The 27,150-nt window shown below is 47.3% G+C and overlaps 2 protein-coding genes across 10 annotated transcripts in view; both read right to left on the minus strand.

Moving 5' to 3' along the window:
• Window positions 1–9,366, minus strand: part of FBXO21 (F-box protein 21) — a 58,879-nt gene extending 49,513 nt beyond the window's left edge. For 2 of the 8 annotated variants that reach the window (XM_053206594.1, XM_053206593.1), the window contains exons 1-3: window positions 9,087–9,366; window positions 8,079–8,214; window positions 5,693–5,787 (exon numbers count right to left, since the gene is read on the minus strand). In XM_053206594.1, the coding sequence (XP_053062569.1) occupies window positions 5,693–5,787; window positions 8,079–8,214; window positions 9,087–9,325 (470 nt within the window). In that variant the 5' untranslated portion in view covers window positions 9,326–9,366. Of the gene's footprint in view, window positions 1–5,692; window positions 5,788–8,078; window positions 8,215–8,629; window positions 9,001–9,086 lie in introns of those variants that run through there. The other 6 variants (XR_008291894.1, XM_053206595.1, XM_027043804.2 and 3 more) reach the window with 6 other exon arrangements.
• Window positions 9,367–24,643: 15,277 nt separating this feature from the next.
• Window positions 24,644–27,150, minus strand: part of NOS1 (nitric oxide synthase 1) — a 181,365-nt gene continuing 178,858 nt past the window's right edge. Inside the window, exons 29-30 of one of the 2 annotated variants that reach the window (XM_027043812.2) lie at window positions 26,902–27,020; window positions 24,644–25,706 (exon numbers count right to left, since the gene is read on the minus strand). In XM_027043812.2, the coding sequence (XP_026899613.1) occupies window positions 25,691–25,706; window positions 26,902–27,020 (135 nt within the window). In that variant the 3' untranslated portion in view covers window positions 24,644–25,690. The remainder of the gene's footprint in view (window positions 25,707–26,901; window positions 27,021–27,150) is intronic. The other variant, XM_053205718.1, reaches the window with a different exon arrangement.

Genomic DNA, 27,150 nt, shown 5'->3' on the forward strand with positions numbered 1-27,150 from the left:
CAGACGTAGTGCTTTCTGCGTTGTTCACCGCTGTATCCTCAGTGCCTGGGATAGGTCTGGCACACAGCAGAAGCTCAATAAATACTTGCTAGTGGATGAGATACTTCACCAGACATACCAAATGTACATGGGGATCATGGGAAACAGGGTGACAGTGATTACTTTATCTGCGTGACTTCAGAAAGAAAGGCCTCTCACTCTTCAGTTAGTAAATGACCGTCAGCAGAGCTAGGTTCCACCAGCCTTTTAACCTTTGAGTTGTAAAGTGTGTCAATCTAGAAAAGTGCACGGAACAAGTAAGCAGCTTAATGCATTAGTATAAGGCAAACAACCCTGTATCCACCACTCAGGCCGAGAAACTTTGCAGACACCCCAGAAGTACTCCAAGACCTTCTCCTCCCACCCACAGCAATCACAACCCACACCTCCATGCTCATCACTGCCTCACCAAACGTACAGCCCTAAACTCTCTAGCCAGTTTTGAGGTCTTTCAAGTCTCTTAATCCACAGGATCCCCTCCATCTTTTCTGTCCCTTGCACTTTATTTGCTGAAGAAACCTGGTTGTGTGACCTGAATTTCCCAGTCTGGAATCTGCTGATTGCATCCACAAGGTATAGTTTCACATGCTCTTCTGTCTTCTGAATTCCCTGCAAATTGGATGTAGAGGCTTGATCAGATTCAGATTCTGTTTATTTGGCAAGGAAGTCCTTCCATCAGGAGGCAATCACGCCTTGGCTGTCTCTCTGGTGATGTTAGCAGCCACCGCTCCTCAGTGCCCAGGTCTGTTAATTCGTTAGAGGTCGCAAAGTGCTGATATTCTAATTCCACCATCCCTTCTTCATTTATTAGCCAGAGTATTTCTACAAGGAATAATTTCCTCTCATCTACTATCTGGCTCCCCCAACGGCACAATATATAGGAAAGGCGGGATAAATGCTCATGTCTTTCCTTTTACTGTTTTTCAAAATAATAATAATTTGGATTTCTATTACCCTCCAGAGGCGAACAATTAGTTGTTGCTAAGTATTATTATGAACTAGCGGAGCTAAACGCAGTTGGTGTGTTTCAACCCATTCCAGTTATTATCCACGCTACTGCTCAAATCCTATCTCTGGCCAATGGAAGCCTCTCCACGTTGGTCCCTGAACACTTACAACATGAAATATTGGTACTTCTCCTGATACCTGGTTCCAGGCTTTCAAGATTCTCCAGACTGATCTTTTACAATTCCTGTATAAGACCTAGAATCAGCCCTTTCCCCAAAACCCTGGCTTCTTTTGATGGGAAATGGTATATTAAGACCACTGTCTGACTACTAGGGATCATCATTTCTACTAGGCTGGTTGTTGTTTCTGAACCTTTTCAATGGATAGAAATAATAAATCTCATGTATCTATGTGTGTATATACACACATACACCTACATTATTTTTAAATATACATCAGGAATTCATACCGACACTTCTAAGTCAAATTCAGAACTATACAGTTTTTACCATTTTCTATTCTGTATCTATAGCTTTCTTTCTTCCAGGAATACTCTACTTATCCAGGATACCAGAGATGACTTAGAATACCACCTAGTTACTCGTCTGCTTTATTCCACATCTCTCTTAGAAACATACATATACCAAGCCTCAGAATAACGAGACCAATATATTTATCACCTTGATGAGTACTGAAAAGAGCTAAATTTATTTTGCTTACATTCTGCCCTATTCTCTGCTCAGCTTTTTAAACAGTTGTACTACATCTATATTAAAAGGGTTTACGGCCATTACATACAATACCTTCTACCCTATTAACTGTCACTTGGATGTAATCCTACAAATAAATACGGATTTGATGGTCACCATTAGTCCTTGTGTCAGTGTCTCTCTGGTTGTTTTGGTTGTCTGACACTGTCCTATTTTCTAGAACATTTCTCATGAAGGGCTCAAAAGTCCCTGAGTCCTTGCAAGTTGGTGAGTTCGGGTCTGTGGTCTTTATACTTGGAAGTCAGTTTGGCTGGATATAAAAATCCTTGGCTGACATTTTTGATCCTTGAGCATCTTAAATATGTTATTGTTTTTTCCTATGACACACAGCAGTTGTTGAAAAGTCTGATGATATTCTGATTTTCTTTCCCTTGTAAGTGACTTCATCTTTTTTGCTTGGATGCCCAAAGGACTTTTCTTTTAAAATCCAGTAGGTTTACTGAAATGTTTCAGTGATGGTCACTCTGGGTCATTTTCTCAAGCATAGTGTATGCCATTTTTAATATGTTGTTTCAAATCTTTATTGAAGATGAACTCTTTTTAAAGACCACACAGAACACCATAAAAGCAAAATATTTTCAAATATCCAGAGATTAATGCTTTAGCATTTTTGGAAAACTATCCTTCTTCCTTTTTATACTTTCCGTATCTGCACAATAAGCATTTGCTGGGAATGAAAACAAACAGGCTCCTTCAAGAATACCCAAAATATTTACAAATGTAAAGTATCCCAAAATATTTACAAATGTGAGCATATTCCCTGTCATTTAAAAATAACCCTGTTTTAGGGGCGCCTGGGTGGCGCAGTCGGTTAAGCGTCCGACTTCAGCCAGGTCACGATCTCGCAGTCCATGAGTTCGAGCCCCACATCAGGCTCTGGGCTGATGGCTCGGAGCCTGGACCCTGTTTCCGATTCTGTGTCTCCCTCTCTCTCTGCCCCTCCCCCGTTCATGCTCTGTCTCAAAAAAAAAAAAAAAGTTGAAAAAAAATAACCCTGTTTTAGGCTCAAATTATGTCAGGCCAAGGGGTGACATATCTATGACATTTACTTCTAAAAAGACGATAACACTATACTTTTTTTTTAATTTAAAAAATCTTTTTAAATATTTATTTTTGAAGGAGAAAGAGACAGCGTGTGAGCAGGGGATGGGCAAAGACAGTGGGAGACACAGAATCCAAAGCAGGCTTCAGGCTCTGAGTTGTCAGCACAGACCCTGATGTGGGGCTCGAACCCATGAGCTGTGATCATGACCTGAGCTGGTCAGACACTTAACTGACTAAGCCACCCAGGTGCCCCACCAGTATACTTTTTAATTGGCTGTGCCTATTTAGTCTTTTTGCCAATGAGAGAGGTGAAAAAAGCAATATTTTGTTACTACTTAACATTTCTGTGAAGAGTGAATTTAAAGATCTACATGATTCTCAGCTACTTGGATTTGCTCTTTTCTGAATGTCTTCCTCCTTTGTACATTTTTCAATTTCTTCTTAGAAATTTTAAGAATTCTATCGGCTTTCTTTACAGTTTCTTTGCTCATAGGGAAGTTTATTTCTTATTGAAAAACCCTTTGTCTATATTCTTGTACTGCTTTTGTATTATCAGTCTTGGTTAAGTAGGTCTCCCTAGATTGGACACGAAGTCTATTTAATTGAGGGATTTTCATTGTGATAACTTTTAAATTTAGGTAATTTAATCTTGAGGAACTTAATTTTGCTACATGATGTTCTAATTTCTTCCAGATGAATATTCAGTTACCTCCAATACTATTTATTAAATATGCCATCTTTCCCCCTCTGACTTTAAATAGATTATCTTCTATTCTGGGACCTGTTTCTGAATTATTATCACTGATGTTGCTCTCAACTTTCATTTAAACATTATATTGTTTTGATTATACAGCTAGCTTTATCATATGCCTTATCATCTAGTGATGCAAGTCTTACATCGTGATTATTAAAAAATTTTTTTTCTGGCTTTTCTAGTGAATTTATTGTTCTCAATATATTTTATGCCAATATTATCCAATTAAAACACACAAAAAAAACGCTCCTCTCCCCAAACTCCTTTTGGAACTGAAATGGAATGGCACTAGGGTTATGTGTTAATTTTAGAAGAACTGACATTTTTGTGATAAGTCTCCCCACCCAAGGACACACTATCTTTTATGTTTTTTAATAACCTTCTATAGCCTGACCTCGGACACTCATTCCTACGAGCCTATTACTTAGCAATGACACCACGAAAAACATCACCCTCCCCAGCAACATAAGATGGAGAAGATAGTGGTTACTCATCGATAGCAGGGTAGTTAAATAAACTGTGGTACATACTGTAAAACAGTAAACGGCCATTAATAAAATGAATCAAATCAGTTGATTAGATTTCCACAAGGTAATGCTGAATGAGAAAAAAAAGATACAGGAAAGTACCTATTTAATGATCACAATTTTGTGAAATAACGATGTGCTCCCATCCCCACCTACCCGATGTATATTGGCATGAGGAACACAACCTAAGTTGGCAACCTAAGTTAATTACAGGGGTGGGGCCGGGAAACCAACACAAATGGAGGGAGTAAAGAGGAAGGGAGAAACAGCATAAGCAAAAAGAAACAAAGTCTGCACTCAACATCAAATCAAAACTAAAATAACTTGGGGCGCCTGGGTGGCTCAGTCGGTTGAGTGTCCAACTTTGGCTCAGGTCATGGTCTCGCAGTTCGTAAGTTCAAGCCCCGCGTCGGGCTCTGTGCTAACAAACAGCTCAGAGCCTGGAACCTGCTGCGGATTCTGTGTGTCTCTCTCTCTCCCCGTCCCCTGCTCATGCTCTGCCTCTCTCTGTCTCTCAAGGACAAATAAATGTTTAAAAAAAAATTAAAAAAAACTAAAATAACTAATAAACTTAGTATATATGTTACATTTATGTATTTTAAAGTATATGCATATATATGTAAAAAAGACAGGCCAGCTTTTATTTTTAAGGCTGCACAATGCTGACTATTAGATCATACTTTAATTCATTTATAGATAAACCAAAATAGAAACGGAAAAATGACCTCTGCATCTGAACTCATCCAAGGCCTAGAATAGTGGCACATCTTACCTCTCCCCTACAGTTGTTCCACTGATAGACATTTCTCTCTCCTAAATCCCTTTAAAAACAACAAGAATACCTTACTTCTTGCTTGTGAGACATATCACAGTGAGCTCTCTTAAGGAAGATGCTAAGCTACATTTCTACCTTCCATCACTAATAGTTTCCAAACTGTTAGAGCAGAAAACCTTTTTCACAAGTATGTTACACTAGAAGCCAAGTCATCTTTTTAGGTAAACTGGAAATTAACCTTCACAGCAGAAAATAGAAGGCATAAAAATTTTTAAGCAACAACCAAGAGATGATGGATTCTTCTTGATCAGGAGACATAAAAGAAGGACTCAACCAGATACCTAGAATGTTCATAGCCAAAGTAAGATGACTTCTTACCCAAATTCAGAAATTGTTTAAAAAAAAAAAAAAAAAAGAAAAAGAAATCATCCATTAAGACATGCCTATTAAAAAAAAAAAAAAAAAATCAACCCATAACAGACAAATTCAGTGATGGTGGATGGAGAGGTCATAACAAAGGAAGGGTAGTTTATATTACTAAATGGCATAACAGATACAAGTTCCCAGAGCCCAGTATGTGACCCACAGTGGGAACAAATATACATTCTCTTTTCTTCCCAAAAAGATTTTTGTAAGGTTTATTTAAATATCAATTGTCTCAGTGTATTTATATCATTTACACAGAATTTTTCAAAAATATCATTACAGCAAGACATGAAAGATTTGGAAACCCATGTCCCAGGGCTCGGCCACATACAAATTACAGCAGTTAATTCTGGGCATTATTATTAGAACAAACAAACAAAAAACAATCCCTGCTAAAACTATGACTTACCTTCCTTCCATATTTAGGATACACACCAGTTCATCCTCAAAAAATATCTCTGGTCCCTCTAGATTCTCTATGTCACTAAAACCATTACAAGGGACCTATGAAGAAGACATATACAAACAGGCCTCAGTCACAGGCAACAGTGCTGTCACTCTCATACAAAAATCTGAGATACAAAGATGCTCATGTTCGTGGCAGTGGTAACTGCTACCCTACGCTATCTTGTACCACTCACCATGGCTGGAAAGTAATGTCCAGTATCAAGAATTTGTTCAGATTTTATTGTCAATTGTACATTAATTATATTTTCATAGTCTGTAGCTTCAGTATCATAATTCACAATGATTTCATGCAATTTATGAGGCAGTCAAGTAGGAGCAGAGACCCAGAGAGAGAAGTCTAGTACTTTGGGCAAGTAGCTCAACTCACTGGGCCTATTTTCTCCTTTGTAAATTTAGGTGATGGTACCAATGAGCTTTAAAATTCTATTAATTCTTCCACTTTTTTTTTTTAACACTTTTTTTTTAACACTTTTTTATTTTTTGAGAGACAGAGCATGAGAAGGGGAGGGGCAGAGAAAAGGGGAAAGACACAGAACCTGAAGCAGGCTACAGGCTCTGAGCTGTCAGCACAGAGCCCGATGCGGAGCTCCGACTCACGAGCCGAGCCGTGAGATCATGACCTGGGCTGAAGTCGGACGCTTAACTGACTGAGCCACCCAGGCGCCCCCACTTGGTTTTAAACGTAGCCAGGAAATTTCATGTCAACCTGTGTGCATGCAGAGAACACAGGAATAGAAAGGTCCTGAGCCAAAGTAATCATTCACCCACTGATCAATCTTAAGTATATTCCTACTACGTTCAAAGTCTTTGACATACTTCTAATTAGGCAGTGGTACAGGGAAAGAGGGAGCTAAGGAAAAAACATAACAATTCATCATTATTGGACACACAGGCTGTTAAAAATGCACACAAAACCAGTTGGACTAGAAGTAGGAGTTGCAAACCAGCGGCCCATGACAAAGTGCATCAAATGTATCTAGCACCCATAAACAATTTGTACCAGTTTTTAAAATATGGTATGAATGCTTTCAGCCAGGACGTGGCTCATCCAGAACATAAACTACCCATCCTAATATCAACGAACGTTTATTTATAGAAATGAATTATACTGGGGAGTATCTAGTTTTATTCTCCACAGAAGAATAAGTTCAAATTTGTCCAAAGTTCGTATTTTCCCCTTCAAAACTTGAAAAGCCTTGAAAACACTCTGCATGTATGAACCCTATGAAGTAATATTAATTAACATTAGAAAACAGGAATTGATTGGGGTGCTTTGCTGGCTCAGTCGGTAGAGCATGCAACTCTTGATCCTGGGGTTGTAAATTCAAGCCCCATATAGAGTGTAGAGATTACTTAAAAATAAAATCTTGAAAGAAAGAAAGAAAGAAGAAAAGAGGAATTAATCTTCGGTAAACCATGATAGTAAAATAAATCAGGGGTGCCTGGCTGGCTCATTTGGTAGAGCATGTGACTCTTGATCTCAGGGGTCATGAGTTCAAGCCCCCCATTGGGCGTATAGTTTACTTAAAAAAAAAACAACAAAAAAAAAAACCCAAAAATAAATAAATCAGACTGGCTCTACTTCCAGACCTCCCCCCAACCCCTGTACTAAGAAATAAATTTAAAAGATTAGTGTGAACTACTTCCCAGAGTTACAAAAAGAACCAGGACCTGATGAAGAAACTCTGAGACACTTTGTGGGAAAACACAAACAACAAAACCCCATGCATTTCAGCAATATTAAGAAAAACAACAAAGACACAAAAACTTTTCGGGGTAATGATATGTAATGTAAGATAATTTAGCTGAGGGAATAATAATTCTGATTTACAGATCGCTTCTAATCCTCTGCTACCTTAACAAATAGTGCTATTCACCACGGGGTTAGAATCTTCAAAGCCACAGAGAAGAAAAACTGTATTAATTTCGTCAACCCTTCCGGGAAAACTACTGGGTGAAATCTGTACAGCGTTCAATCACTGATGATTCCCCAACTCAAGGGGAGGCTCCGAAAAATAGGTTTAACCCCCTTGCAGGGAAAGAATGCTGATCTGGATTCCCTCTACATTGTGCTGCAGCTCCGTCCCTCCCCCTCCAGCCCCATTCTCTCGCTGGCTTTAGAAAAGTAAAGCTGGCAGGGACAAATGGCTTCGTGTTGTTGGATAGGAGGAAAAGGACACAATGACTCTTGCGGCCATCTAAGTGCGTAAGGGATTGTGAGGACTGAAAAACGGATACGGAAAAGAGCTGGAGGAGCTGAAGCCTCCAGACCCAGACACATGCACCACAGTAGGCAAAAGCCGGGAGCTACATCAACAGATCCTTACGTGCTCTGAAAAGAACCTCTTTGAGAAGGAGGCTACAATCTTCCGGGCTTCTAACCCAGCTTTCTGCCGAACTTTATACTCCTCCAACCAATTGACGTAGTCGGTGGGGCTGTAGTGTTTCATAAGGGAAGGCCACCTACAAGGAGAGAAACACCCCCTCAGCTTCACAGAGACTCAAAGGCAGACACGCGAAATCAAAGGCAGCCTTGAGACACAGGGAACGAGCAGTATGGTTTAGCGGCACTAGGGGCCCTGGCGATGGACCCCGTTCAAATCTCCACCCGGCACGCACGCACTCGCTCGCGGCGTGACCTTGGCGTAGCAGTAGGAATGCTGTGTCTCCGCTCTCCATCTATAAAATGGGGCCAGTTGCAGCAACAATAACAGTGACGACAAGGGCTGCTAACATTTCCTGCGCGCCTCCCGAGAGCCGGGCCCCGCGTAAATGCTCCTTACACATCATCTCATTTAATAACTAACAGCAAAAGGTAGGTCTAATTATCACCGCCTAAAGTCGATGCATGAGGCTCAAAAGGAAGGGAAGTCGCTACCCCGCAAGGTCACACGGCGAGTGTGCCAGGGCCAGATTTATCCGCGGTCCCACATCGAAATCTGTGCTCTCCGCCCGCAAGCAGGGGATGCTGCGTCCGCTTCCTCCAAGGGCTGTTAAGATCATTGCATCGCCGGATCCATGTAAACATTTTAACTCGGAGTCGGGCACAAAGAAGCGCGCGGGATGGATCAGCAGGGTTCCTACCGTCGTGACCCTCTAAGGCGGGCCCGGCTGCCGGGCGCTTCCCGATGCGCAATTTGGGCAGCGGCGTGGACCCGAGGGGCCCGGGGAGCCGGCGGCCTGGAGGCCTTTGTCTGTCGGTCCGCGGGCAGGGGTCCGGGGGTGGCCTCCGGGGAGGGGTCCGCGCGCGAGCAGGGAGGCGGCGGCGCGGGCCGGCCAGGCCCGGGCCCAGGGGGCGCAGGGCGGGGGCGCGGGCGGCGGGGCGGCCGGCTCACCTCACCCGGAACTGCTCCTTCCACACCTTCCCGCTACTCTGGCACAGCTCGCGCAGCCGCCGGCAGGTGCTGGAGACGCGGCCGATGTCGGCGGCCGTCAGCGAGCCGCTGCACAGGATGTACTCCAGCACCTCGCCGGGCAGGTTGACCAGGCAGCTGAGGCCCGCCGCCTCGGGCGCGGCCTCCTCCGCCAGCGCCGGCACCACCTCCATCGCGCTGTCGACCGCTGCCGCCGCCATCTTGTCCGCGTACCTGGGCCCGCCGCGCGCGCGCGCGCCAGGGCCCTCCGCTTCGCCCCGCCCACCCGCCTCGAGGGGCCGGGCCCCAGGTCGCCCCGCCCACACCCGTGGCCACCGCCTCCCCCCCCTCCGCGACGCGGGCCGCGGCTGACCCAGGGAAACCCGTTCTTACAAACCAGCTGTGCTGTGGGCCCTGCGGCTGCGAACCAGCGATCAAAGCAGATTCCCTTTTTGATTATGTGTCCGGAGCGCTTCCTGTGCATGAGCTCATCAGATCTTCCCAATAACCCTATCAACTTTTATCGCCTTGAGTTACAGATGGGGAAACTGAGCTTCAGGGAGATAAACGGACTTACTCAGAATCCCGTGTCCTAGATGTTAATTCAGATCCGCTTGGCTTGTGCTTGACTGTGCTCTAAACCAGTATGCCGTAATAACAGCTAATTTAATATTCTTGAGAGGGTACCGTGCCAAGCATTTTACAGGTTCTTTCTCCTTATTCGAGCCCTCTGTGTTACGTACTGTAATGATACCCATTCTAGTATCATTAAGGAAATAATAAGGAATAAGGAAAATAAGGCTCATAAAGGTGGAAGCCACTGGTTCAAAGTCACAGACACAAAAAATGGTAGAGCCTGGGTTTGAACGCTCAAAGCAGGAATTGCCACCCAGGTGTGGGTGGGCACTCTTTTTTGGTGCCTGTGCCTATTATTACCATTACTATTGCTATTACTAACCCAGGCCCTGTGCTGTGTTCCCTGGAGATACAGATGTGAGTAAGATGCTGTCTTTGCCTCCCAGGAGTTCGAAGTCCAGTTGGGTGGGTGAGTGAGGGGGGGGGCACACAGGCATAGAACGATTTGTTGTCAGTACTTAGAGGCTCAACAAGGTAGCCCCCACCCCAATTTGGAAATCAGAATGCCCTGGAAGTAATAAAGTTATAAAGTTAACTCTCAGTGGATGGTGAGCCATCCATAGCTCCCTATTGCCCTTAGAAATGAATCTGAAATCTCTAACATTGTTGCAAAGGGATAGACCCCTGTCTACCTCTCCTTGCCTATCTGAAGCCATTCTCTCCCTCACTAGCCATGCCCCAGCCAGCCTGGTCTCTTTCCTTCCACTTCTGGCCTTCACATGTATGCTGGCCCCACTGCCTAGAATATACTTTGTGCTAGAATGTCTTCCTTTGAGCTACTCCTCCTACTACTTCTTCCTTTGAGCTACTTCCTCCAGGCCTTAGCTTAACCTCTCCAGATGACATTTCTTCCCTCACCTCAGCCCCACTGCCCCAGGTATGATTCCTTCCCAGGATTTTTCAGTCTTGTCATTAATTTATAACTATCCAACCTTTGTCTTTCCTGCTAGATCAAAAGCAACTTCGGCATCGGGACAACATTTGATCACCTGTGGGTGCCCAGTGACGTGGCCCAGACCCTACACATGGTCGATCCTCAATAATTGTCTATTATTTGCAATTGTCTAACGAGCTGTTTAGCTCGAGCAGGTCAGACTTTCTGAGGGGCAGCTTCTTATCTGTAAAATGGGGATAATAATAAGAATGCTGGCCTCCTGGGACTGTCAACAGAATTAAATGAGTACATTGAGGTAAAGTGCATAGAACAGTGCCCGACACAGGGAAAGTACTGGATGAAAGTATGTTATAGAGGAATGGGGAGAAAGTGTTCCAATATTTTGGAACTAGATAGAGGTGGTGGTTGAACATTGTGAATGTACTAACTGCCACTGAGTAGTTCATTTTTAAATGTTTAGTTTTAGGGGCACCTGCCTGGCTGGTCTCAGGGTTGTGAGTTAGAGCCCCACGTGGGGTGTAGAGCTCACTTAAAAAAAAATAAAATGTTTAATTTTATGTCGTGTGAATTTCACCTCAATACATTTGTTCAAAAGTGTGTTACTGATTGTATTCGTTTGCTAAAGCACTGTAACAAAGCACCCCAGAGTGAGTGGCTTCACAGAAATGTATTTTTCCATGGTTCTAGAGGCCAGAAGTCTGAGTTCAAGGTGTGGGCAGGGTGGCCTTCTTCTGAGGCTTGTCTCCATGGCTCGGGGATGGCCGTCTTTTCCCTCTGTCCTCACGTGGTCTTCTCTGTGCGTGTGTCTGTGTCCTAGTCTCCTCTTAGAAGGACACCAGTCCTGTTCGATTAGGGGCCATCCTAACGACCTCATTTTAACTCAATTACCTCTTTAAAGACCTTGCCCTGATCTCCTATTTTTTTAAGTGGCCTTATTATTGGCAATTTTTTCAAGTAATCGCTACACCCAGTGTGGAGCTCGAACTTGCGGCCCTGAGATCAAGAGTCACATGCTCCACCCACTGTGCCTTGGGTTCCTCATCTATAAAGTGGGAGAAACAACAGATCTCCCTAAGGCGAGAGGACTCTTCGGGACATCAAGACCTTCTACACACCTCCATTGAGGAGATGCCCCTCAATGTGACTGACCTCATCTGAGGGGCTGTCCTGCCACCTAGTCCTAACCAGGGTTCAGTCCATGTGGCGCTGAGGAGGAGCAGGAGGGGGGAGGGAAGAGAGCCAAGGGATGGACCTCTTGTCATGTTTTTCTCTGAGTAAACGTCACTTTTTGAGGCAAAAGAAAGACAACAACAGATCTTCCTATTAAATGAAACCGTGCCTATATGTCAGTTACTATTGCAGGACAAATAAACCCCAACTTAAACAGCATAGTACAACATAGTACAGCCATGTACCCTTGATTTTGTGGATCAGGAAATGGGAAAAGGCTTAGCTGGGCAGCTCTAAACTGGAATGACGTGGCGGACCCAGATTCCATGCTGTCAACCGAGGCACGTACTTACTTGCCTCTGTCAGGTCCTACAGGGCCTACAAAGAGGCTTGGGATCATGTCTTAAGTGTGCTGGGAAGCACTATCCGTATTCAAACGCCCAAGCAGAGGGTATGTTCTCTCTGCCTCGGTTTCTCCGAGAAAACTTTTTCTTCTTTTGGAACGAGGAATCAATTCTCTTGTCTAAACAGATCACTCCTAATGGTCGTCAATCTGTCTCCTCCTCTTCGTTTTCCTCAGCCACAGTCTAGGTCCATGTCTCCAGTGTGGCTCCTAAATGTTCCCCTGGCTTTCACTCTGGCCACAAGAATGTGAAAATCAGCCCCAATGACCCTAAGACTTTAGTAACCAAAGTGTTCAGCCCCTTAGATGGAAGGCAGACCCCACAGCTGCACAGGTGATTGGTACGCCATTCTTAAGAACAACTCTTATTTTCTTATCGATGCCATCCAGGCCTTCCCTCTGCCCATTTCTTCTTCTTCTTCTTCTTCTTCTTCTTCTTCTTCTTCTTCTTCTTCTTTAATCTTTTTAATGTTTATTTATTTTTGAGAGACAGAGAGACAGAGTGTGAGCAGGGGAGGGGCAGAAAGAGAGGGAGACACGGAATCAAGAGCAGGCTCCAGACTCTGGGCTGACAGCACAGAGCCCACACGGGGCTCGAACCCACGAACCACGAGATCATGACCCGAGCTGAAGTCAGACACCTAGCTGACTGAGCCATCCAGGCACCCCTGCCCAGTTCTGATCAAAGATGGCCAAGACGCCATTGGGAAAAAATTAAAGTCTCCCGCCAATCCAGAAAATCCTCTCCACAATTCTAGAAAAGAGTCGTTTCAATAGTGGGAGCAGGCATTAAACCAGACTTAAGGCACAGCACAGGTAATCCGCTAATGAGATTACGAGGACGGAGAAATTCCACTCTTTTGATATACAGCCAAGTATCGCGTCACATACATGCTTTCGAGATGAATGTTAACTTGTCCTCAGGGATGAGGACCTGGTCACATATTTCCTAGTTCATCCTAAGCTCATTTGATAATTGGGGTACACATTGTGCTAGCGAATTGCCTTTGGCTCAAGGAAGTATGAAAACTTCTTATCTTTACCACAGGCCAGTGGTTACAGCTTGGAACAAGACGCTTAGGCTAAACCCCCACAGTCACAGGGAGATAGGGACACTATCTTCCCTGATATTTACATTTCAAAGAGATGTTTCTCAGGCCCTTAAGGAAAATATTCCTGAATTTTACTACTGCCACAAGGCTTGTTTAGCCTTTAAAAATTTTTTTTAATTTATTTATTCTTGAGAGAGAGAGAGAGAGAGAGGGAATGTGAGCAGGGAGGGGCAGAGAGAGAAAGGGAGAGAGAGAGTTCCAACCAACTCAGCCCCAACTGAGTCCCTCAGGTGCCCCGGCTTGTTTAGCCTTTCAAAAAGATTTGCAAAATGTCATATACATGTGCAGTGGAGTATTATTCAGCTGTAAAACGGAATGGAGTACTGATATGGGTTATAACACAGATGAACCTTGAAGACGTTATGCTAAGTGAAAGAAGCCAGTCACAGAAGGACAGATACCGTATGATCTCACTGCTGTGAAACTTCTAGAAGAGGCAAATACATAGACACTGAATGTAGACTGGTGGTCACCAAGGGCTGGGAGTGAGGAGGCAATGGGGAGTTATTGCTTAATGGTTATAGTTTCTGTGTAGGGTGATAGAAAACGTTCTGGAAAGAGATACGGGTGACAGTTATATGCCATTAAGAATGCCCTTTATGCCATCGGATTGTATGCTTAAAAATAGTTCAATGGCAAATTTTCTGTTACATGTAGTTTACCATAATAAAAAAAAAATAGCACTGACAGAAAAGATTTGCGTACATATCAAAGGACAGAGGAAAGATTTACACATACGCAGTTTCTCAAGGAAATGCTCTGAGAAGGGAAGAAGGGAATGAGTCTCTTTCTCTTTGGGCAACAGGGGAGATTCTAGATGTTAAAATTAATCCCACAGTTCCCTCTCACTGAACTGCTGACTGTAGGTATTGAACACAGAGGCAGTATAGCTCCCGCTTAAAATTACCTAATATAAGCCTAAATGCTAGACTAACCCCCTCCCACCCCATCCTACAAAGCCCCCCAGAGCTCCTCCAGGGTGCCCTCTCCCTGCGAATAAACTCATCTTTGTGGAGTATCAGCATATGGTGTACATCTGGTTATCTTTGGCCGGAGGGTTTCAATATTCCTCTCCCAAGAGATCTCTACAATCTAACTGGAGAGACCATTTCCACACCCCTCAACGACCCCAATGGCTTTCCTTGTTCTCAAAATATGTCTACAAACACTTTCTCTTCTGGGCCATTTCCCCAGACTCTGTTCCAGCCGAGGGCCTTTGCTAGTTCAGTTCCTTTTTCCTGGAGTGCTGGCTTCCCAGCTCCTCACTTACCCTTTGACTTTCTCCCTCAGTCACATGGTTGATGAGACCTCCCCCCACCCGGCACCAAACTGCCTTATTTAAACTCTCCGTCTGTTTGTTTTTTTTTTTCCAAAATCACTTATCACCATCTATCACTATAACATACTCCCTCAAAAAAAAAAAAAAAAATTACGGTCTCTCTCCTTCCAACAGATGTGAGCCCTCCTGGTTGATCTCCAGTGTCTATGAAAGGGCCTAACACACAGTAAATCCTCATTATATTTCTGGTGAATAAGTAATCCTGTGAATGCAAGTCAGTTTAGCTGGCTGTATTTTGCACGGGGTGGGGTGGGGGTGGGCATCAGTCTCCGGGGGCCAGAGGGCGGACTACAGTAGGCTGAGTGGTAGCCCCCAAACACGTTCACATTCTAATCCCTGGAGCCTCTGACGTGTGTGTTTTCTCCCAGCACCACCAAGCAATTCTCTGACACTACAACTCGACCCAATTCTGACACTGTCTACCTGGAGATAGCATCAGCCCCCACAGGTTCAGGCTTAGACCTCTAAGACTGCCCCAGCCCCCCTGTGGCTGGTACTTAACAAGCCAAGGTTGTTACCCGTAGTTCTGGTTGGCTATAAATCGGAGGTTCCCTTGATCTCTTCAACCAGTTTGCTAGAATGACTCACAGAACTCAGAGACATTTTACTTCCCAGGTCACTGGCTTATTATAGAAGGATATAACTCAGGAACAGCCAGATAGAAGGTACGGGGAGAGGTCTAGGAGCTTCCATGCCCTCTCAAAGGGCACCGTTCTCCATGAATCTCCCCGGGTTCACCAATCTTGGTGCTTCTGAATCCTGTCCTTTTGGGTTTTTATGGAGGCTTCATTACAAAGGCATGATTGATTCACTCATTGGCCGCTGGTGATTGATTCAACAACCTCCAACCCCTCTCCCCTCCTCGGAGGTCAGGAAGGGTGGGACTGAAAGTTCCAACCCTTTGGTCACATGGTTCGTTTCCCTGGCAACCAGCCCCCCATCCCCGGATGCTTTCCCAAACTCACCGCATTTACATCCACTCAGGTGTGGGTGAAAGGGGTTTGTTGGGAATAATGAGACAACTTTATCACTCTTAACACTTAGGAAATCCCAAGGGTTTTAGGAACTCTTTGCCAGAAACAGGGGTGAAGACCAAATATATATTTCTTATTATAAATCACAAGTTCACAGTTACCTTACATGGCAAAAGGGACTTTGCAGTTGTAATTAGGTTAGGACTCTTGAGATGGGGAATTTTCCTAGACAACCTGGGTGAGCCCAGTGTAATCACAAAGGTCCTTATAAGGAGACAGGAGGGTCAGAGGCAGAGAGTGGAGATGTGACACAGGGCAGCTTCTAGAAGCAGGAAGAGGCAAGGAAAGGGATTCTTTCCTAGAGCAGTAGCGAATATGAAACCACCACAGATTTAATGCAGATTTTGTATGAGTTTTCCATTGCTGTTGTAATAAATTACCACAATTTACTGGCTTAAATCAACACAAATTTAGGGGCACCTGGGTGGCCCAGTCAGTGAAGCATCGGCTCTTGGTTTCAGACCCCATCATGATCTCACGGTTTGTGGGATCGAGCCCCACGTAGGGCTGCGTGCTGATTGTGCAAAGTCCGCTTGGGAGTCTCTCTCCTCCTCTCTCCGCCCCTCCCCTGCTCATGCTTGCTCTCTCTCACTCTCAAATAAATAAACACACTTTATAAGAAAAACCTCACGGGGTGCCTGGGTGGCTCAGCCGACTTCAGCTCAGGTCATGATCTCACAGCTCGTGAGTTCGAGCCCCGTGCTGACAGCTCAGAGCCTGGAGCCTGCTTCGGATTCTGTGTCTCCCTCTCTCTCTCTCTCTCTCTCTGCCTGTGAGAGAGAGTCTGTCTGTGACAGACTCACACTCTGTCTCTCTCTCCTTCAAAAATAAATAAACATTTAAAAAAAAGCCTCACAAATTTATGATCTCACTGCTCTGGATGTCAGAGGTCTCTGATGGGTTTTACGAAGCTACAGTAATGACCCCGAAATCTGCAGTAATGCAGTGTGCCAGGGAGATTGCGTGGTTGGCTGTTACTCAGCATTCAGTGGCAAGAGGTAACAAATACATAGAGGCAGATAAAACATGCGCGCGCAGACACACATAACGATTGCAAAGCAATCTCTCCAATACGCCAAGCGACTGGTACAGAGAAGCTGAAAAGGCAGTGTTTGAATCCAGCCCTCAGCAATAGACATGGAATTGGAGTTGGGCGAAGAGGAGGGGTGAGCTTTCCAGGTAAGGGGAAGAGCAGAAACAAAGGCTAGCCGGAAGGAGAGAAAAGCTGCCTTTAGAACCCTTGGGGGGTGGGCGGGGAGGCCAGGAAAATGGGTGATGGGCATTGAGGGGGGCACTCGGGAGGAGCCCTGGGTGTTTTATGTAAGTGATGAGTCATGGGAATCTACTCCCGAAGCCAAGAGCACACTGTGTGTTAGCTAACTTGGCAATAAATTCTATGCAAAATAAATAAATAAAAGACAAAGGCAAAACACACACACACGCACACACATACACACACACACAAAGAATCATTGGGGTGAACCCACAGACGGGGAAGCTTTGTGTGGAGCCAGGGGGGCAACCAAAATTGAGAAAGCCTGCCTGTGGCCAGAGCAAGCACTGAATGTTGGCCAGAGGGGATGGCCCTGATCCTCTGGTCCCTGGCGGCATTGAATGCCTTGTAAAAAAAGGCATGACGGATAAAGGAGATGTTTCAGAAGGGCAATCTGGGGGCAGTGTGTGTTTTTCAAAGAAGGGGAAGCCACCAGCCTAGAGGAAAAAGGAACAGGTGTCTCTCTCCCCACAGATTGGCCTGTAGCTCTCTGCTAATAACGGCGTTTCCATCAGTGACTCTTTTCAAAGCCTTCAAAATGAAACTCAGTTACCGCACAGTTTCACCAAGGCCGCGGATACCACACCTGGAAATTACAGTGGGTCTCAGAGGCTTTCCTGCGCTTAGTATCTTTCCCCCACCACGTCCCCGTGAGACCAGAAATGGGAGCAGAGGAAGGAGGGGCTCATAACTTGAAGATCTCACGTTCCCGGGAACTGTAAGGAAAAGCTAAGAGAGGCTTCCGATATCTACTCTGAGTTCCAGCGGAGGAAACCCAGACTGCCGAGAGACCAAGAGACCACACGCCCGTTCCCCTCCCTCCCTAAGTCTAGCAGTACAAAAAGATTTAAAAAAAAAAAAAACAAAAAACCCTTTACTAATTACTCAGCTTTAATTGTCTGCTGTTTGATTAACTTAATCTTATTTTCCTCCAGAGACCATTGCTAAAGCGATTTCCTTGCAGTGATGTGGGTTCCAAGCTCCATACTGATCCCTCGACTGTAAATAATTTCTCTGGTTTTGTTCTCTCGGTGATTTTGCCAAGGGTCCAATGAAGAAAAAAAAAAGTACATTTTTACTATTTGTGAGGCCCATATTCTATATTGACCTGCAATGACTCAAAGATCCGTTTTCCTCCTTCCCCCACTTGTCTCCCACCCCCTTCTCCTTTTGATTTGTGGTTGGGAAGGTTCTGTTTTGGTGTAAACTTGGATTTTTTTTTTTCACCTGGTTGCCAGGCAACAGCAGTCACCCCAGTCAGGATGCAGAGAAATGTTAAATTGTTCCCAGCCACCTCTGAGGCTGGACTTGTCAAAACTCCAGTGCAGGTTGGGGGGCTGGTTAAAAATTCAGAAGTCAGAACTTATCCCTAGCAAGCGCTGATGGGCAGGCGGGGGGAGAAACCCAGGAAATTGGCTTTTAAAATGTCTCCTCTGATGACAGAAGTCTGAAGGGGTGCCTAAGGCACCCAGGGCTGAATAGCAAATGGTGAATTATGCCAAGAAGGAGCCATGTGACAGGCGCCTGGGTGGCTCAGTCGGTTAAGCGTCCGACTTCGGCTCAGGTCATGATCTCGCGGTCTGTGAGTTCGAGCCCCGCGTCGGGCTCGGTGCTGACAGCTCAGAGCCTGGAGCCTGCTTCACATTCTGTGTCTCCTCTCTCTCTGCCCCTCCTCCCCCTGCTTGCACTCTGTCACTCTCTCTCGAAAATAAATAAACACTAGAAAAAAATTTTAAAAGAAAGATGGAAAATTAAGAAGAAAGATGGAGCTTCAATAGGAGAAAAAAAGCTGAGAACATCGGAAGCTAGGACCTTAATTTATTTATTCGTATATGGGACTATTCTATTCTATCCTATCCTATACTGTTCTATGTGTGTTGAATATGTTAATATATGAACCCATTTAATCCCATTGCAAGGCAATGAAGTTGAAACAACCGCAGCCTACTAGACATGCAGAAAGGAAGAAACAGAGAGGTTGAGTAAGTCATCCAAAGTTGCACAGCCGGGAAGTGGAAGAGCCGGGATTTGAACTTGACTGTCTGGGTCTCCTGGCAGCAGCACTGGCTGGTGGTGAAGAATGCAGATTCTAGAGCTGGACAGTCTGGGTTCGAATTCTACCTGTAACGTGTACTAGCTACGTTCACCTTGCACAAACTGGCTCATCTCCTTGTGCCTCAGTTTCCCAAGTTGAGTGATGATACACGTCTAACTATTCCCATGAAGACTGGCATTTGATAACTCTTAGCCATTATTTTAATTAGTTTCTGTGAGGCAGGGTAGAGCTGGACACTGAGGGCTTCTCTGGTCCCACCCCCATCTCTGACCTGCATCTCGCATTTGAACTTGGGCCTGAGGTTCAGGAATAGGGTGGAGAAGGCAGGGATGGTATGTGGGGAATGTTTGATGTTGGGGAAGTTATTCTGTAGTTTAAAAGGCTATCTAGCTGTTTGTGCTTTTTGGCCAGGAAATAGGCGTGAATGTCAAAATGGTCACGGCATCCAAATGGCCATGTCCAGAAGGGCATGACGAAGCCTTGGGGGCCCCCACCCCCCCAGTTTATCCTTTTATACTAACCATCCTGTCGGGGCATTTGGGGTAAGCTCCTCTTCATCTGTCCTTTTGGTGCTTTTGAGGCTCCTTCTTTCTGGTACCGGGTCTGAAGCTTGCTAGGAATTAGGTTTTAGGGTCCTCAGGGTTGTGTATACAGGGAGAGAGGGCTGGGGCGAAGGTGGTACAGTTTCTTTGGGGCCCATCCAGTGAATGCAGCCATGACGGGGGCAAAGGTGTTGTGGGGCAGTGTGGACAGGATGCTGGGAATGCTCCACCGGGATCTGGATCTATGTCAAGGCTCTAGAACTGTTCCCCAGCTGCTGGAAGCATCCTGGAGTGCCCTCAGCAATCCACCCCTCGGGGGTGGCTTCCACTGCAGAGAGCAGGCTGGTCCAGGACTGGCTGACAGAGGGGTATGAAACCCGGCCTTCTGGCCGCAAATCACGGGACAGCTCCGGAAGGTCACCTTCAGAATTCCCTGCACCGTTGGCTGAAATTTCTGTTGCAACAATATTGCAGCTCCGGCTTTCCCTCGGATCAGGTGGACTGCTCTCCCTCCCTCCCTCCCCGCCTCTCCCCTCCCCTGCCTCAGACCACGCCCCAACCCATCTCTGCCACCTCCCTCAGGGTGGGCTTCCTGGGTGGGGGTGGTGGGGGGACACCTGGCCAGCGACAGCAAGCAAAGGTGGGAGAAGCTCCAAGCAAATCAAACGACAGACAACAGCCAGTGAAGTCGACTCCACTTTTTAATATGGTAACCATAATGCAAACAGGCATAAGACTTGTGTTGAATTCCATCAAGGACGAGTTAGAAGGAGAGCATGCAGTGAACACAGCTTGGACAACCTCGCGAGGAGCGTGGGGCGGGCGTCAGTCCTTAAAGGAAGGTGCCGGAGCGCATGGGACACTGGGCGGACATTAGCAGCATCGAGAGCTCAGAGGTAGGGGGACGTCCGAGTTTCTGACGGCGTGTGTGTGTGTGTGTGTGTGTGTGTGGTGACATGTGACACCCACTCTGCCCACCTCCCCAGCTCCTCAACCCTGAATGGAAACCCATTGGGACAGCAAGGAGGGGCGGCCAACTGCGTGTTCTCTCTCTCTTTCTGCCTTCCAGGAAACCACTGCTGAGCCCAGAGTGGGTCTACGATCACAAGACAGCGCGACACAAGGAAAACAGGGTGGAGGCAGGGCGGCACGGCATTGGGCCTTCACGGGTCAGAATCAGAGCGATGCCGAGGGCACAGCCTCCTACCGAGATGGAAGCAGCATCCTTCTGTCTTGGGATGGAGTTTGTGAAACCACTTTTTTTTATCCCCCCGGCCCCCCACCAAATCCTTGGAGTCTCAAGTTGGTGGCAGATAACGGAAACAAAGCCATCAGGCCGAGGGGTCCTCCGCTGACTCCAGTAGGTCGGGGATGAAAAGGCCTGGGGCAGCCAGGAGCGATGTTTTTGCTCCCAGAGGACATCTGGCAATGTCCGAAGACATATTTGGTTGTCACATTTGGCAGGAGGGGGACTGATATTGGCTTTTAGTGGGTGGAGGCCAGAGATGACATGCCACATCCTGTCTTTACAATGCCCAGGGCAGCCCCCACCACAAAGAACTGGGCCCAAATGCCAATAGTGCTGAGGTTGGCTGGCCCTGGACCAGAGGCTCTGACAGCTTGGGAGCCAAGCTGGGGCACTTTGATGTCCTGGAGTCATTTTCTGGAAGACTACGGAAAAGCAGCATCTTAAGGCAGGTTTGTTCGGTCCTGCCTGCCAGGGCCACCTCGTTAAGAATGGTCGCTGTCCTGGACCAGGCAGACATGTCCTTCTTGTCCAGAACCGTTCGGACATTCCAGGACAACTCAGACGCCTCAACAAACAAAGGCATATCTACCCCTGACCTCCGCCCTTGCACGGGGCTTTGACAAGTAGTCATAGGGAATAGACTCAAGACCCGTGTTCCAGGGGTGAACATGTACCTGGGTCCTCACCTAAGACTCACCCGAGTCTCATCGGTGTTTGCGGGCAGGGATTGGCAGGGCACCGAGGACAGGGTGTGTATGATAGAGAAAGGAGAGACCAGGTTCGTGTCAGCGCCGGAAGGTCAGATTCAGGTTCGTGGGACCATCTGTGATGAGTCCCGAACGGTGGGAGGTAGGGCAGGGACTCTCGGATCTCCCTTCCCCCATTCCAGCCCCTGGCCTTTAATTCTTGAGCTAACCAGGACTTTTGGATGCAGGAAGCCTTATAAGGGTTGAGAGATGTCAGTGAGGATGGACAAGTCCTCTAGGATGCCCAGATGAATATTTCTCTCTCCTTGTCACCTGCAGGTGGTCTCAGATGAACTGGCCAGTTCAGTCAGAAGGCTTTGTGGGTAAGGGGGCCATGGTGACACATTAGAGGTCAGGGTAGCAGAGATGAAAATATGCCAGTTAATGGCCGGCTTAAAACAAGATCTTAACCCCACAGTTTTCCTGATGACACGAATGGCCAACGTTCTAGAGGAGAAGGGGCCCAGGCATCTGGCTGGCCCATCCTGGCATAGAAACTGTTTACCCGTGATCTGGGTCAAAAAATCTCACTTGTTTTGGACTTCGGGCAAAACCTGACCTCCTTTTGGAAGTCCAAAGCAGGTGGCTGCCGAGAATGTGTTTGGCAAGAAAATCCTGTGTTCTAAGGCCAATGTCTACTGGCCTGGGGTCAGTTCTCTTTGTGTGCATGCAGGCATGGCCGGAGCCTGGAAGGATTCACCCCATTGGCTGGTAATCATGGCAACAAGTGTAAACTCTTCTTTCCCATGAGGCTGGTTTTTTTGTTTTTTGTTTTGTTTTTTCCTCATGAGGCTCCTTTCTCAGCCTAGAGGGAAGACTCTTGACTTTCTCCGCAACAGATAGGTCTCCAGTTCCTGGTGACTCAGCCCCTGGAGTGGCTTTGTCACTGCATCTGCCTCTTCCCTCAGTCCAGTCTTGGTAACCACAATACTCCACAGATAGTTCAACAGGCCAGCCATCCACGCTCTGTGCTGCAGCCCCAATATTCTTTTCCAAGCGCAATTCCAGTCGCCTTATTTTTTCCCATTAAAAAAAAAAACGTTCTTAGGGATTTCCTGCTGCCTACCAAATGAAGTCAAAATTCCTCGACATGCCCTCGCCTCTCCCTAGCACCTGGCCCCTGCTCACCCGCCAGGCATCTGCCTCACCACCGTCAGCTTCCACAGCCTTCCAAAGCCACGCCTGAAGCCAGCCCCGATTTACCGTTCCCAGTCTGTGCCTTTCGTCCCCACTTTTCCTACTTCCTCGAAACCTGGTGTCCCCAGGCCGGCAGGTGCAATCCACCCAGTTCTCGAACCCCAGACATGTATGTTGATTCTAAGCCTTGTGTGTCTACATACGAGATTCTAATCTTCCACAAACAGGAACTGTATATTGTTCTGTACACATCATTGCGCCTTCTGCATACAGTTACTGACGAAGTGAAAAAAAAAAAATTCAAAAGCGTCAGCGGTCCAGGAGGCATAACTGGTTATTTTACGGGCATTATCTCATTTAACCCACTTTGCTATATAGGTGCTGTATATGGACTTGGAAAGGTTAAGTCACCAGCCCGGGGCTGTCTGTGGGAACAGGGAGGAGGGTGATAGAGTTAGCATTTGGACTCGGGTCCGTTTCCAAAAAGCTCCATTTCGGTAAGTCTGAAGCATTTCCCCGAATGGAAAGGTCCCGGGCTGCCTCACTCTGTGGAAACCAATCAGGAAAACATTCCTCCGCTCAGGGAGTTGAGTTACCTCTCTTCTTTCATAACACGAGGTGCGGGATTCATAGTCAAGACGTGATTATGGATTCATCGTCAAGATGGGGAGCGTGACCATTTCACCTTTTCCTGTTTGCTGGGGATGTCTCCTTCCTCTTAGCCAAACTCACTTTTGTTAAATGCGGTTGGAGCCACGGCAGGCCAGTTCAAGGCGGAGAGGGACCAAAAGGGCTGCAGCCTAGGTGACCCCCAAATGCACAGTGAATCCTACTTTCTGCTCACCTGTTGCGAAGCCAAATTGGGCCCCTCGTTTTGGCTACTGGGACTGAACTAAAAACCACCACAAGAGGGCAGCATTTACCCACCCTGGATCAGACCTAAACCCTGAACCTGGACTTCACTCTGCCTCCCGATAGGCTCATAACAGCGAGGTTTTTCCTAACAGGGATTCTGGCAAAGGAGAGAAACACATCAGACCGATCTCCAGTCTTCTCCCCGGGCATCATGAAGCAGCTTGTGTCGGGAGTTGAAAGGCGTTTACTCTAAAAACAAAACTCCTTTTTGGGGACGAAAGATGCATCCCCGTTCTATAATCGCTGCTTCGGACTCCCTGACACAACGAGATGATGTTTCCCGCCGCCTGCCTGCTACTAGAAAGGCAGGGCTATACGAAGAAGATGCACAGAGGAACTTCACACAAGTACTTATTTGGGGATGGAGAAGCACGCGCAGAGCTTGGTCTGGAGAGGGAAGCGCTGATGAATTCCTCCTTGAATGACGGGCGGGCGGAGAAAGGCGAGGTCTAGTTTGCCCTTTGCCTTTAAGAATCTCGGAGGTTGTCCCCTCCTGGGGATGCCTCTTTGGCGCCCCCTGTCCTAAGTCCCTTCTAGAGAGGGTCGGGGGGCACTTTCTCTTTGTCAGGCCCCCCAAGCGGAGCATCAGGAAATGCCCACTGTGCCCTACAGAAAGGCAAAGCTGTCTCTCTGTATGCTAGGACACAACCAAACAGAAGCACCCACTGTCTGAAGGCTCCCCTTCCAGCCCTGGGGACCCAGGGCAGGCCCCTCGCACTGAAGACTGCTGGCCATTTTTGATTGGAGTCAAAGTTCGTTAATGTGTCAAAATTATTTTATCAGGCTTGAAACCACGGGATCACTTGTAGAAGTCCAAGAGCGTGTGGGACAGGCCACCCTGGGTTGTGGTCCCGTACAAGAAGCTATGTGAAGCCTCGTTATGGCTTCCCTCTCCAACTACCCTTTTGGACGGGCTTCTGTGATTTCCTTCCTAGGGCAGATCGGCAAGTCCCCATTTGGAGAAGACAAAACAAAACAAAAAACCCGGTGATGAGACTCTTCCTTGAGATGCTCTCCAGTCTCCACCACCTTAAAGTTTCATCTATTCATACTCTTCTTCTTCTTCTTCTTCTTTTTTTTTTTTTTTAGCTTCATAACATTACAAGGGGAAACTGAGGACAAGTGACTTGCCCCAAGTCACCTGGTGGCAAAGACAGGAACATTACTTCCCAGACTTGCGGGTAGGATTATCTGGGGAGGCCCAAATCAGGTGATCCTATCTGGCTCGGGCAGGGTAGGATCAGGGAGGGGGTTTGCTTAATCCTTGAGATGGGTTAGTTTCCCAGAGAGGGCTGCTCACTGGTGCGTGCTGGGATCTAAACGCATGCAATTCCGTGAGCCCCTTTTTGATGGAGATTTCCCCTTAATCGTCACACTCCCTTCTCCCTGCCCTTTGCAACCGGGGACTGTTAAGGTGCTTCAGGAATAAGAATTTCAGGAACACGGAGCACAGATCTTAAGTTATGGACACGTGAGGAACCAATACAAGGCCAGGGTACGGTTTGGGGCACTGAGAGGCTGCCGGTAACACGCCTGTCCAGGGGAGAGGGCAGACGACGGGGACCCAGGCCTGTCACATGCGTGCACACACGTGCACACATACACACACAACGAGGACGTCATCATAAAAAAAGGATGGGGGGGGGGCTTCAGCATCAGAGGGACTGGCTGGGACTCTCCTGACCAGTCCCTGCAGCCTCTCCAGGGGAAACCCCAGAAAACAAGCCCTAATAGGAGCGACGGCCATGTTCCAGTGATTTCATGCACCAGTGATTTGCCCTTGTCAGGAAGAGAGAGAGAGAGGGGGACACAGTTTTGGAAGAGCCACTGTGGATTATAAAGGCATTGCATTGCAGCAGGAAAACTCAAGGAGAAAACCCAGGAGGGCCAAGGAAACCACCGAGGGGTGGGGACCCAGAAGAGGAACAACCACGGTGACAGGACGAGAGGGACAGCGGGGGCCACGTGGGGTCCCGTAGGGAAGGTTCAGCAGTGTCCACGCTTAGAAAACCTGCAGCCGCCCCTGCCGGAGCGCAGGGGACAGCCCCCCCGGCCATCCATCTGGGCAAGAGGAGCCAGTTAGGAGCTGAAAACTCTGTAGGAAGACAGGGAGGGAGGGAGTTAGTGTCACAGAACAGAGCTGCTCTGTTTCCTTGCAGAGCCCCAGGGAAGCCACCAAGCTCTGGGCACAGGGCACCAAGCTCTGCCGTTTCTTCTGTAGCCTGCCCCCCCCACCCCCCCACCCCCAGTCCTCGCCCCCAGCTGGGGCTCCTCTGGAATGAAGAACACAAAGGGCCAGGAAGAGGGACAATGAAAGGGGCTTTCTGACAGCCAGAGGGGTTGTAATCTGAAAGGCAATCAAGTGTGGGCCTACTGGACACGAAATATGTCATCCTAAGGGGGGAGAAAGGAGGCTGCTTAAGAAATGGGGCATCTTGGGGCGCCTGGGTGGCATCTGAGTTCCGCTCAGGTCATGATCTTGAGGTTTGTGAGTTCAAGCCCCGCATCGGGCTCTCTGCACTGGTGGCGTGGGGCCTGCTCAGGATTCTCTCTCTCCCTCTTTCTCTCTGTCCCTCCCCCACTTACATGCGCGTGGGCGCTCGCGCTCTCTCTCTCTCTCTCTCTCTCTCTCTGTCAGAATAAACAAACTTAAGGAAAAAAGAAACGGGGTGTCTTCCCTCTGCTACCAAAAACGAGACAGCCGAATTCCCACTTAATTCAACACAAGGGGCATCCGGTGGTGGTCTGGAAGTTCTCTGCGGCGGGAATAGGGTGAGCGACGTTGCAATCGCAGTTCAAAGGTCAAGGCCTTCAGATAAGGTTGAAATCCTGAGACTCAATCCAGTCTCGCGACGCCTCTGACTGTTCCCAGCAACTTCCAGAAGGCCGGTAAACTTGTCATAATAACACCAATTGGGATTTGTGTGGATGAGAATGTTCTGAGCGACTTGGGGGGCGTGGGAGGCGGTGTAAATGCGGGGAGCAGTGGCTCCAACACGCCTTCCCAGAGGCTGGAGCCATTGTTCCACTAGGGGGCGCCCCAGGCAGACGCTGGGCACCCAAAGCCCGGGTTCCCACACATGGAGGGGCCTCAGAATCCCCTGAGGGCTTTCTAAAACACAAACCGAGGTTCTCGCTCCAGAGTTTCAGAGTCAGCAGGTGTGGGGTGGCCTGAGAATGTGCATTTGCCCTCCTCCCTCTCCCCTCCCCCCCACACTGGGGGAAAGCCAGCGTGAAACGAAGCCTGACACCCCCGCCCGCCCCTTGCCCACAGGATGGAGGCTGCTTACTCATCAGTGTCTTTTTTGCTCTCCTCAATGAAGGCAATGGATTCAGATCTAAGGCGGTTGGTCACTTCATATGTTCGCAGGGTGACCCCGAAAATATCCTCATGGTACCGGTTGTCATCCTGGGGGACAGAAACAGCCCTCAAATGCCAGCCAAAGGCGGGAAAGGGACAAACAACGCTGACACCCTGGAAGGGAATATCCCTAAAGAAGTCGGTTCCTAAAGAAACAAGGTGCAACCCAGCGCCCCCT

This window comes from Acinonyx jubatus, chromosome D3 (genome assembly GCF_027475565.1).
Source record: "Acinonyx jubatus isolate Ajub_Pintada_27869175 chromosome D3, VMU_Ajub_asm_v1.0, whole genome shotgun sequence".
Taxonomy (NCBI): domain Eukaryota; kingdom Metazoa; phylum Chordata; class Mammalia; order Carnivora; family Felidae; genus Acinonyx; species Acinonyx jubatus.